This window comes from Larus michahellis, chromosome 1 (assembly GCF_964199755.1).
Source record: "Larus michahellis chromosome 1, bLarMic1.1, whole genome shotgun sequence".
In the NCBI taxonomy this organism is placed as follows: Eukaryota; Metazoa; Chordata; class Aves; order Charadriiformes; family Laridae; genus Larus; species Larus michahellis.
Genome location: NC_133896.1, coordinates 121,270,687 through 121,284,047, shown reverse-complemented (window position 1 = coordinate 121,284,047; position 13,361 = coordinate 121,270,687). Strand labels below are relative to the sequence as shown.

Here is a 13,361-nt window from a genome sequence, read left to right as displayed (position 1 = left end):
TGGCTGGCTCAACATTACAGATTATTCTTTATCAACACAGAACACCTTTACATTTTTTGTGGAAATTATCAGGTAAGATTGCATATATGATAATAATCAAATATTTAAAAACTATGAAATTAAAGCAAAGCCTGACCATCACTGAGATTATCAGTATTTTCAGATGAATCTATCACATGCCAGGAAGAGGCATCCTTTAACTGCACCTAAGATTTCTAACTGTTATTGAAGAGCGTTCTGAACCGGGAAGAACAAACTCTCTGTTACAGAATATCCAGCACAATGAGGACCTGATCCTGTCTCAGGCCTTAGGGCTTGATGCTTGAAACTTCGGTCCCAAATTCTGCAGGCATTAAGCAAATTTGTACCAGGAACCACATGAGGATCCTGGGGCACACTTCTAGAACTGGGAACTTGAGCTGTGACACAGCCGTGTACCACCACCGTGATTTTCATGCTCAAAGAGTTCACAGGTTGTGCAGCAATACTCCCTCTTTCCTATGGCGTGACAAGAAGCAATCAACCTAACGAAGAGAGGTAACCCTTCCCTCCTCACCACAAAAATCCAGCACTGTGTTACGCAGCCTGCTTGAGAATATTAAACTGAAAGTGACCGTTTTCAATTTCTTCTCTCTGACTGATATAAATCAAGCTAAAATGAAGGAACTCTTACCAGCACCGCGAACTTTACAAGACAACAGGAAGAAAAACAGCTGAAAAGCAGTCTGGTCATTATTCGCACATAACAAAGATGTCTGTATTGTTGTGTTCTGTACTTGGAGGCTGTTGCACTTCTCTATTTATAAAACCCTATTAGGCCGCTAGGTCTTTAGAATGTAGAAAGCAAGCAATGGATATTTTCATAATGTAGGCCTGCTTTCTCATTTTCTTCCTCCTTGCACTTAATATTTAAATGTTCAAATTATATTTTTCACTGCTAGCTTGGTCACCTGAGCAGTTTTGAACTATCTCCGTATTTGAGAATTAGCAATTTTGACACCTAAAGATTCCTCCAACAGCATCTCCGCAAATAACCTTCATAACATTTGCATTTATATGCCTTGTTATCTTACGAGCTCAATTATGAGCACTGACAAAAGTTAACACAAACTCATAATTCAAAGTATTTTCATGCTTTAGTATCAGATGTGATCTATTTCACATATTAAAGCTTCCCAGTTTTTAAAAATATTTAGGAAAACAGAAGTAAGAATTTGTTTGCCTGCAGTCGGTGTTAATTTCTTATTTTGGAAACATACATAATAGAGCACTTAAATCATAAATCTCGACTGCTGAAATTCTGCATCTTGTATTTAAAATGGGTAGAACTTGTATAGGTATTTCAGATGGAAAATTTTCATAAACATTCACTCTGAAAACAGAACTCTTGCTGAATATGCTAGTGAGATGGCAAATCACATAAACCACGCTGCATGTGAATAAAGGGATCGTTCCTTTTAATCAAATGAGACAAGTGCAACAGTTCTCCACCTGTGGCCACAGACTACATAAAGAGGAGGAGGAAAGACTGCCAAAGCAATCTTTGGAAACAATCAGGGAAACATCACCGCAGCTGAGCAGAGGTGCCTGCAGCAGGATCAAACTAGGAGACAGAAGAGCAGGGAGATCACATGGACAAAAAAGGAAACAGAATCCATTTGCACGACCTAAAAACATCAGCATGACAGCCTATTCGTGTCAGGGCTTCAGCTGAAAGGCATCAGTAACTCGACTCCGTAGCTCTCATCTCCGTCCTTCCTCCCAGATTAAAACTGATTGAACTATTCAATCTTCTATCCTGCTCCATTCCTGCTTCAGCCACTTTCTCTAGACCAACTATAATGGCTTTTCCACAATTCATTTCCCTGCCCATGCCTCCGCCATATATCCAACCGAAGCCCATCCCTAAACTTAAGAAGCCCTGAGAAGCACGTTTTAAAATGGAAGGGGAAAGTTAGGGCAAGTTAAAGAACATCTGGAAGAGTTCACAGGCATAAGGACAAAGCCTACATACATAATCCAGGGCCTGAAACGCTAGCACCAAAATCATCTACATCATTCTGCTAATTTTTACAGAGAAGCTATACCCAGAAAAAGCTTACTACTTCAAAGATATTTTGCCTATCTCCAAAGCAGACACAAGAAGTTTTTACTGCCATAAGACATTTAAGAAAGGGCTTACCTTTTCGATCTGTCTTAAAATCGACCATAATAGGCTCAACGCTGCCTTCTTTGTTTTTCCCAAGGCCTTCTCCTTCTCTCCAGCCCATTTTTCTCATCAGTTGAGCTCCCATTCCTCCAGTTACAGGGGCTGCTCTTAAGAACTGATCCTATCCAGAAAAAGAAAAGTAAAACAAGTCCTAAAGTTAGCACTGGGGTTTAAAAAAGTAAGTGGGAGCTTCCAAAAAAATGTTTCTAACAACCTTTCACAGACTCAATTCAAAAAAAATACACCTTAGCTTTATATACATTAACATCTTGTATAAACCAGAGTTCACGCAGACACACGAGACACAACTCAATATTTTCAAAAAAGAACAACTTAAGAAAATTCTAATGCAATCCAAAAGTGGCAAGGGACCCATTTCAGACATATGTACTTAATAAAATGATAACCGTCCATTTTTAAACACGCTACTTTGGTTCCAATGCATCTCTTCGCATCTTGTGAAAGGAGGCAGTGTTTACTGTTTAACTGGCAACATGTGTGCCAAGTGTACCTAGTTATTGAACAAAATACAAGCACATTTAGTAATGACATTCACAGAGTGTTTAGGCGTATTTTAAATATTAAAAAAAAAAAGTTTCCCCATTTTATTATACAGCAGTTGCACATTCAAGTTCTACTCTGAAAATCCACATGAAACATACAGGTTTTTCTTTTCTTTTTTTAAAGGAAAAAAAAGGCGCTTAGCCACACAGTTTAGCAGCAGTAGTCTTCACATTCTTTCAAATCATCATTAACATAATACTTGTTAAATGGTGAAAGCTTATAAACAGAAATTTTAAAAATCTGTTTTGATGTAAAGAACTTTAAAAACTCCTTAAATGTTTACGTACCTAGGCCTCGATGGCCGCAGTGTTGTGAATAGTAGGGCTGGCATTGACCGTGGCAAGAAGGCAGCTACAAGGATTTGACCCTGAAACAAGTTTCCATATAGAGGGGTGAAAGTTCACAGGTTATTCTGTGAACTATCATCTCTCTTCTGCCCCCCCCGCTGACCCAAGTAAGTAAGTCAATCATTTCCATCACAGCAAAAAATTGCTTGCCTTAAAATATACAAGTTTACACACTGGCACTGATAAGTCCATCAGTTATTTCGCATAGTAGGTTAGATGATACAATGCCTAGTATTTTTGTGAAAATTTTACTTACTATCAAAGCAAATTAATAGAACGGCTTTTTGTTTTGTTTTGTTTTTCTCCTTTGAGTTGCGCTTGCAAAAGTAAGTGTTTCCCAGATTTGGACAAAGGACTGACAGGTCCTTGGTTTCAATTTGTACGTAAACAAAACCAAAGTCTTACTTTTGCAGAGACTAACAATAATATATTTTTAAGGGGATTTCAAATTGCCAACTGACACACACTGATGATGCATGTGTGTAATCCCCACTATACACGGTGTTAAAAAAATTAATAAAAAAAAAATTGCTGAAGATTGTGGCAGGACTTCTCCAAATATTTACCTATTAAACAGTAAATACCTATCAATCATGCAACTGGGTGCTGCATTTAGTAACAAAGTGCTCTGATGGAAGAGTAGAGAGGCCAAGTGCACCTCTCCAGTTCAACTTTTTTTTTCTGACCGGTGCAGACCATGCAGTGTGTGTGTATGTGTGTGTGTGTAACACAGAGACAATCAGTTTCTTTGATACGAACTGCCTCAATCTATACACCTAGAATGGCTTTTACTTACTTCCATTTTCATCCTCCCCTCTCTTTTCCAGGAACCTCTCATAAGAAAAGGGCAACCATGCCGAGAATGATACAAACCCCAGTCAATGTCACCCTGGGTTCCGTTTCCTCTTTTGTACCTGCTTTGCAATGATAGAATTTTCAATATAAACATCTGTTTCATTATCACCAGCGCGTATTCAGTTCACAAACGACAGAACGCAATTTCGTGATGAGGTCATTTTAACGTTACACAGCTTTCTCACCACACCTGTAAATGTACTAATTCAGGGGCTAGGAGTGGTGTAGAAAGGAGAGAACAGAATCAAAATATTGCTATTTGTAGCTAAAATCAAAGCCCCCGGTTCCTATATAGGAATTACCAGAGCCTGAATAAATTCCAAATACTGAAAATAAAGAGTTCTAGATTCAAAAGTGCAGTTTACTAAAAACACCTCTTCTAATGTGTGAATTCAGAACCCTATCTGATAACTTTTAGTAAGAATTTCTTACACTATGCTGACTCTTAAATATGTACAACAGAACCAAGAAAACAAGGAATTAGAAAGGAAAGTTTTGTTTCATTACAGAATAGCTGTACTTGTGCATCACGCTAAAAGGCTAAATGAAATAATTCTGGTACCAATATGAAAGGAGCCAGGAGAAGCCTACTTTGATTCCGTTTACTGAAGAAGCAAAGAAGGCCTGCAGCAGGGGAAAATGTTCTGCTTTCAGTTTGTTTGTTTTTTAAATAATAAACTGAATATAAATCTCTAATGTCACCTGTACAATTATATTCTCTATTTTTTTATAACTTAAATGATAGACAACTTCACTCAGCCCATGATTTAATAGAGTATGGGTAAGAAGTGCTGAGTATGGGTTAAAAAAAAAAAAAAAATAGTGCTGTGTTTGCAATTACATTTGAAAACGTAAAAATAGTACAAACCTTAACAAGGGCAGGGAAGCAAGATACACATTTCCTTTCAATTTTAAAAATCATAAAAGGCCAAGCCTCACAAAATTATTTAGCAGTTATGTACCCTTGCAGATCTGTCCCATAAGGAGGATATCAAATTGAAGAGTATGTAATACAATAAAACTCCAGGTTTCTAAGTATTTGGTTACTGTTGTTGGAATTAACTAATTGTTTTAAAAATAATTGTTCTCTTTCATTCATTCATCCCAATTTGAGTAAGTCTGCATGAAAATTTAGTATCATTTTTCTCATCTTTTGATCGCTAAAGTCTACTAAAGGTCAGCCAATAAAGCACACTTCCATTCTGCCAGCAGATGGAGACAACTAATAAGCCCCGTTCTTGTGTCAACACTTTTTCTTTAAAAAGGAGGCCACAGAGTAAAACCTGATTATTTAAGAGAGTTTTTTAGCCATTTTAATTAAAACTATTATTCTTTTAAAGCTATCTTAGGGCAACAAATTTTGGAGCACACGAATGCCTGAATTACCATTTAAGGGCTTAAACAAGCAGACATACACACACAAAAAAAAAAATCACATCTGGAAGATGTTTTTACAGGGTTTTTTTTTTTCTGAAAGACTACACAAGTTGGACAGTCGCCGTCATTTAACTGCAACAGCTGTCTTTGGGCCACAACATGCAAAATATTAAAGCCATAATTATTTGAGAAACCTTAAAATGCATCATCAATTTCTGCTCTCTGAAAATAAAATACCAATTCCTTCTTACAATGCTGACATGGAATTGGAACGTAAGTTCTGTGATAGGGAAGGTTCATTTCTTTTCATCAATAATTTATCAAGCAAGAGACAGCAAAGCCTTAAAGGCACTAGGCGGGCAGTTTCAGCTATAACACAATGGGCTGTCTTAAAGATTACTTTAAGACTAACTCCGAAGAATTTCTCTGAGTCAAGTACCAGGAAGAAGCATCTATCTTTGGCAAAACTTCAGCAAAGTAGCTGAATTTTCCATTAAATAAACTGGCACTTTTAGTAGCAGCCACGCTTCTTCCTCAATACAAAAGGAAGAATACCTTTCTGAAGAATCCCATAAAATGCCTTACAAAAACTACGCTCGCAATCAGCTTCAGGATTTCTGTTCATAGCTTTTGTGTATAATCAGGAGAAAGCACGCTGAGGATAGCTGGAAAAAGAGACATTTGAGGGCTGAACAGGGAGCCAGTCCAATGTAACGAACAGTTCATCTGCCTTGCCCTGTGGCCTTCGTTTCCAAGGAAAGCTCATTGTGTCATGTAAGACAATAAGAACACAAGTATTGTGATAAGTGGCCTTGCTAGAGGGTTATCAGTTCTTGTGCAAGTGACAATCACAAGACTTAGTTTTACCGCCATCGTTAGTGCGAGTTTTACTCATCTGCTATGAATGTGGAAGAACGGAAGTGACACTGACTTTTCAGAACTTGCTAGACAAAGCACAGCACTCTACAGCTGTAGTAAAACCGTGTGTCATGCTTTAACACAACTGAATGAGAGAGATCCCAAACACTACCCTGTGAGAGTAAAATGTTGCAAAAATCTTGTTTTGGAGAACAAGTTTAGGCAACAGAATTAAGCTGATAAATCCAGGAACTACTGGTGAGCGTGGGAAAGTCTGAGTAAGTAGACCTCAACAGAAATTGCTTGGAAAAAAAAAATTAGACCACTTCCTCTGATTTGACATTTATTCAGCAGCACAGTGCATTTGTAAGGAAAAAAAAAAAAAAAAAAGCAGCAACCTCCAGAACAAGTCAGTCATATTTGTGAACTGATTACACCAATGATGATAAACTGAAACAGAAACCACTTTTCAAAAGAAAGAGATATCACCGTTCATCAATCTGTTTTAACGATACAAGAAACCTAACAACATATGATTCCTTTATGAATACTGCTCAGAACCCTACGTATGAACATCATGAATTAGCACATTACTTAGAAAAACAAACCATACTTCTAACTGGTATGTTGATCATTCAAGTATGCCAACGTTAACCACTTCAGTAACTAATTCCCTCAAAACTTTACTGAGATAAAATTGAAACTGCAGGCATATTTTGGTTTGAGTACATATTACCTCTCCAGAATCTTTTTGAAGTACAAAAAAAAAAGCTGAAATCCAAGAAATGCAAAGTGAAGACAGCGCTTATCAAACAAGCTCCCCGAGTACTTTTAGTTTTTCTCCCCTCCTGACACCGCTCTTCTGTTTTGTTACATCTATCTAGTTTTGTGATTCTCTGTCAAGCAGAGTGTCTGTAGATGTTCTAATTCTTTGTCACAAGTGACTAGCTGACATGGGCTCTGTTTCTGCGGAACAGTGCACATCCACAAGTCCTTTTACGGCAATTGCTTATGGCAATCTCCCAGGCAAAACGCCTTCAGTAAACAACATCTTCAGTCAGAAACGTGCATTAATTTACACACACAACACACTCCAATAAATTCCACAGCCCTACTAGCAGATGAAAAATTTACAAATACTAGGGGGTTTTTTTGTTAATGTTAAAATGCATTTTCTTAGGACAAAAAAAGGAGTACAAGTCTGACTTCTCAGTGCTACGTTGCATAATTAACAGGAACTAAGTCACGCAACTTCAAGTACCTAAGTAAAATACAACCTGTACTTTGCATTTCATGGTTGGTTTGCATTCATGTCACTGAGAAAGATAACATGCATTCAGAACCCATTATCCCTACTTCACTTTTTCTGTGGAATCATTCTCTAACCACAGGATGTGCCTCCACATTAAGTTCATCAAACCTAAGTTTTGTGAAGGTTTACACAGGCCCCACCATTCCTAAAAAAAAAAAACAGGACGAGTCTTGTGTAGCCCCTAATGCATTTTGTAGAGGGCGCATGACTGTAACTACTTGTCATCTCATGAGTTTGATGGCAATGTGCGTGCAAATATGGAACCTGGAAAGAGCAAAAGAAGTCAAGCTGAGGAATGCCAGAGCAGGAAAGAGGACCGTGTCCTCATCTTCTTCACCCAACAACTCTTCTTGTTTCCAGTAGCAGCCTCCTTTCTGACAAACCACATGATGCTTGCTAGGGAGGACGCCTACTACTGCAAACCACTACATTTATACAGCTGTGAGAAGAACAGAAGTGCTTCTGCCAGCTCACTATGATTTCTAGATTCAACAAAATGTTCCAATATGCTTCTGCTCCTCACAGCAGTCATGTTCAAAAGCCGGACACCAGACTCTTCTCTCATTTTCTCCCTATAAAGTGTTTTGTTTGGGTTTTGTTGTTTTATTTGGTTGAGGTTTTTTAAGCAGATCAGAGTGAAGTTCAAAGACTGAGGGAACACATGTTTGCCTTCACTTAAATTTTTGTTAGTGGATACTCCTGTCACTGTAAGGCACAGAACCTCAAGGAATGAAAACGGGATGAGAAGAGGAGGCTTGGGAAAGAGATGATCAAAGCTGCTTCCTTTCTGTAGCCTTGGGAACCCACCCAAGGTCCTGCAGAAAGGGAGGACCCTCCTAGGCTTGCTCATCTCTTCCAAAAGCCTTGCGGTAGAAAAGCTCTCCTTTTCTCTCCAATACATCCCTGATGAGTGCTTTATATCTCTAAGTTCCTCCACCAGGGACAATCATTGTAATCATCAAAGCCAACATTTCGTTACAATCTCAGAAGTTAATAATTGTTAAAAATAAGACTTTATTATCTGTGCTCTGTATTAATACTGAGAAGATCCAAAAAGACTCCCATCTAGCAAGTAACTTGGATCTCTCTGTTGCCTGGCTTTCTGTATTGTTTGGCTATATAAAGTGGAAAAACAAGTTAGTGAATCTTGTCAAAAATATTTCTAATTTTAGGATGTTATAATTCCAGACTTTTGTGTTCAGTTTACACCAACTTTTATGGAAAATTCTAGCTAAGCCTCAAATCTAACCTACCAGTTTTAAGGGCTGTCTTAACTCTGCGTTCTGGAAGGATAAGCAAGATACAGCATATACTCAACTACATCACTTGCAAGACTGACCGCCATAACTCATTATTCTTTTTGCCTGAAAGGTGGATATTGCTTGAATTCCTCAGTTCTACTTCTTGAAAGAGTTTAGTATTCAGTTTCAAAGATGAAGCATGAATTATTAAAACTTATAAACCGCATGTATGTATGACGCACCACACCGTCAAAATAAGCCAGTATTACTCTGCAGTAAGAGGTAACTATTTCACCGTAGGATGACATTCAACTTAGTAACCCAACTGCAACTCCTGGTTTAACATTCCAAATCTTTGGCTCCCAGAAAACACTAGTGATACAAGTAGAGGCAAAGCAGCAGTCAGATAGAACCAAGTCAAACAAAATGGCTGTTTGGGACTTGGTTCACTGAAGTTGATGCCAAAACATCACTTCGATAACATCGGGATCAAACCTTGCCTCACCTGTCCCAATCCTGTAAAAGTAGTGATGGACCTACCACTGCAATCATACCAATATCACGAATGGCATTTCAGTGTAAGATAACAGTATATACGAACCAATCTGATTCAAATAGCAGACGCACACCTTATTGAAGTACTCTATGTCATGAACAACACCTTAATGCACAACAAAATGGACACAGCAGCAGCAAGTATCTAAATCGATCAAAAGACAATGATTTAACTCAACCTGTTATATTTGACACATGCATTACCATAGATTTTTAAGGCATATTTTTTGCATTTTCCGATACTTCCACTGCTATTTAAAATGTGATAGTTAGACAAGTATGTGTGCATAACTTCTACCTTTCTAATCCATGCTTGGGGACCACTGTTGGTCAGCTCATCCGAGGACAATATCTGTGCTCCAGTACTTCCTGTGAACTGGCCAGGTATGGAGTTTGATTGAGCCCAGGCGTCAATCTAGAAAATAAAAATCAAATGTAAGACTGAAATAAAAGCGTGCACATTTTTCCTTTGCAATTCTCTGTTGCTTCTCAATAATTTTCATGATGATTCCTCACTAAAATTTAGTGCTGTGTTCATTAGCACTCATTTGTAAGCAGACACTCCAAAAAGCTGAACATCTTTGTATAGCAACCCTAAAGCCTGAGCTCAGTCCAGCAAGTTCATTGTTCACAGTTTGCTTATCCTCAAAATCAGTGTTACGAAGTGCAAAATAAAAGCAGAACTTTTAAACATGTGCCCATAAACCAGCCTTCCAAAAACCTGTACCTAAAATACATAATGAAAAATCAGCTGGTGTGAAGGTTTACTTTCTCTTAAGTTCATCAAAAGGATGAAAAAGTGCAACATACCTGTTCCTGTGCACGATTTAACATGCACATGGCCTCTAAATCAAACGTGTTTTCATTAAGCCTTTTCTGAGCCAGTGCTCGATCATTCATAGCTGTAGTTATGTCCACGCCCTAGGAAGAAAAAGATTATTTTTAAAAATATATCAGACCACAATAATAGCCATTTGATGTGGAAAAAGCTGCTGTAGAATAAATACAATATACTACAGATACTACAGCATCGTTTTACACATTGAATAGTTGGTTTGATACACAAACAGGCAACTTAAAAAAAAATCCTGGGACTACTTGTTAAGTATATCCAATATGGGCTTTCCTAAACAAATACAAAATCTGAAGTTAAATTATAACACCTTGATAACTTAGTATCACCTGCACATACAAAATATCAAAACAGTTATTTTCAGAAAACAGTTCTGGTGCATAATACTTAAATAGAGAAGCATATTGTTCAATGGAATCTCAATAACCAACAGAATTAGATGTAATTTATCTAGGAATTAAGAAAAAAAAGTCTTCATACAGTTGTTCACATGAGCATCCTACGATTACGTCACACTAAAACTTCAAGTTAAACATATAAAAAAATTACAGCAAGAATCCCATGTATTCCATGAACTTGGCTTTAGTGTTTTAAATCTTAATCTTCAGCCTAAAACAGACTTGCATAAAAGTAAAACCAAAGTGCTAGCTCATAAAATTGATGGTTTTGGATAGACCTGTGCTGCTGAACTGGCATAAAGTGTAAAGAAAAATAAATCTGAAACTATCTCACACATACTGATTAGAGTCATTTGGGTAAAAACATGGAACAAATCAAGAAGCTTAACGCAAACCTCTGTGCAAAGCAATCAATGGAGAAATCCAAAATATTTGGGGATATAAAGATATAATAAATTATGGCTAGCACACAGCTCTTTTAAAATTATTTGTGCCCTGTTCTTCAGACGATCTGCATTTTATGGATCATTCTATTTTGAGAGGAGAAAAAGAACAGTGCTCAGAGACAAGTGAATTTTCCCTGGATATGCGAGCAAGTGAAGGAGACTGAAAGAGCTGTAACTGTTTGAAACACAGAAGAAACCGGATAATCAAAAGAGCAGGTGGCACATAGATATAAAGTAAGCGATGGTTTAATTATTATTTTTTTAAAAAATTTGTTTTACAAAAGACTTATCTTTTGTTAGTCACTATCTCAATAACCTTAGCCTCTCACACATTATATTAGAATAAAGGGCCAGTAGAAGAAACTGATTTAAAATTGCATTTGCTGAACAGAAAAATACAGTTAATCCACAAAATCCCTGTCACAGGAACCAGGACAAGAATTTAGTAAATACTGAAGAACAGTAAGAGACAGAAACAAATGTCTACAATGGCATAAAACAGGTTAATTATTTTTGAACTCTGGCTATTAAATCTTATTTTAAGATGGGGAATTTTTTTTTACTGTTTAGGACAAAAAGCATTTCCTTTGGGAAGATCACTACTGAAACATCTGGCACTGACCAAGACAGACTTAAAATCCCGGAAGTCCTATGCGTCTATGAAGTGGACTTCAGTGTTTATTTATTGTCCCAGCTGACAAAAACACAGATCATAAACAAGGCACAAGAAAATTATAAGATTTTCTAACAACCACCTGACAGTCACATAGGTACAAGAACGCCTGTTCAGAATATAAACTTTCTTGTGTTAATAAGTTCCCCCTATATAGTTAAAATAATTCTTTAATGTCTTGTTTGTGAAACTTGTTCAGGAGATAAATAAAAGTTATTCTACTCACCAAAAGCTTCAATCCAGCAATACACATAGGCATGCAAGTAGTCCACTGAAACCACATTGGGACCACTCACATACTTAAACACACATGTGTACTTTAGTGCTTTACCGGACTGGGGCCTATTAGTAGATACCCTGGTTAGTTAGAATTCCCATATACTTTCCCCACATGGTCAGTCACCATTTTGGAGACCATCATGGCTTTGTATTATGTCAAGACACTTGATGGCAGCTTTGCATCTTGAAAAAAAAAAAACAGCTCTGCTTGAAGTATGAAAAGTTGTTATTATTTAGTCAAGTAAAACAGTTTCAAGTTCAGCATGCTATTCTCTGTAAAGTTTTGCCTTTCCAATCCTACTTTTAATAACATCTTCCCCACAGACAAAAATTGCAAATAATGAAGCAAGAAAGAAGAGGCTGACAACAAAAAGCAGGCTTTTTTGACATACTTTGTAGGTCCACCAATACATCAAATGCATTTACTACTTTTTTAGATCATGATGGCTTCTCTGCGTAATAGTCCCCTGTGCATGCTCCAAACTTAAATACAACACTTCAACTCTATACTTTCAGACTTTCAAATATAGCTTCTTTCTCATAGGCTTCTCTGCCTTCTAGAGACATGCTAATACTTCAGGTTACTCAAGACTTTTTCCTCCATCTCCTACTACAACAAACCACTATATTAAGAACATAATGTTTTATTAAAACAATTCATAATATATCAGCAGGGCCATTTTGGACTGCTTATTCTCGTAACTAATTCTGTGACTTGAATAAAAACATAACAATAAAACCAATTACGTATTTTTCAATGTCAATGTAGACTTGCATCAGAATTGCCACAATCAGATTTCACAATTAGCAACAATGACTGGAGGTAAATTATATGCCAAACTTCCTGAGGATCCACGCACATTCCCCCTCTACCCTAGTGCAACAGGAAGGGAGCTTATCTGGTTTATTTTGCTCCAAGAAAGCCGTTTCAACCACAAAGAGTCCTCATAAGCATTAAAAAAATTAATCAGAGAAGCACTCTGTTACCTTTCAGACTCCCTGGAGAAACATACATGGATTCTGCTACTACAAGAGTATTCCAAAATTAAGGATTGTCAAACCCAAAGGGGATGGTATGCTCTGCTGTCAGCTAATGACCCTTGAAATCATCCTTAACACAAACCAAGTTAAGGTAAATGCAAATAAAAATATTTATTTACAAAATATAAAAACAGACAACAGTGTTACAAGCTTTTATAAAGATACACGTGACAGAAAGAAAGTTATGTTTAATGTATTTACTCCAATGTCAATTTTTAAGGCCTTTTCTACATACTCAATATACGAACCATCAGTGCTTAGCCAACCAGTTTGTCAAAGACACAAGCCCAGTGTCATTGGCAACCTAGATGCAGACATCTAAAGAGCTCACCTGAACTATGAGCATATCATTA

At 37.2% G+C, this 13,361-nt stretch overlaps 1 protein-coding gene across 6 annotated transcripts in view; it reads right to left on the bottom strand.

The window, feature by feature from the left end:
* Positions 1–13,361, bottom strand: part of SON (SON DNA and RNA binding protein) — a 40,327-nt gene that overhangs the window by 4,616 nt on the left and 22,350 nt on the right. For 2 of the 6 annotated variants that reach the window (XM_074601270.1, XM_074601280.1), the window contains exons 7-9: positions 10,129–10,239; positions 9,617–9,733; positions 2,183–2,330 (exon numbers count right to left, since the gene is read on the bottom strand). In XM_074601270.1, coding sequence (XP_074457371.1) covers positions 2,183–2,330; positions 9,617–9,733; positions 10,129–10,239 — 376 coding nt within the window. Of the gene's footprint in view, positions 1–2,182; positions 2,331–3,059; positions 3,141–3,916; positions 4,038–9,616; positions 9,734–10,128; positions 10,240–12,004; positions 12,151–13,361 lie in introns of those variants that run through there. The other 4 variants (XR_012589091.1, XR_012589092.1, XR_012589093.1 and 1 more) reach the window with 4 other exon arrangements.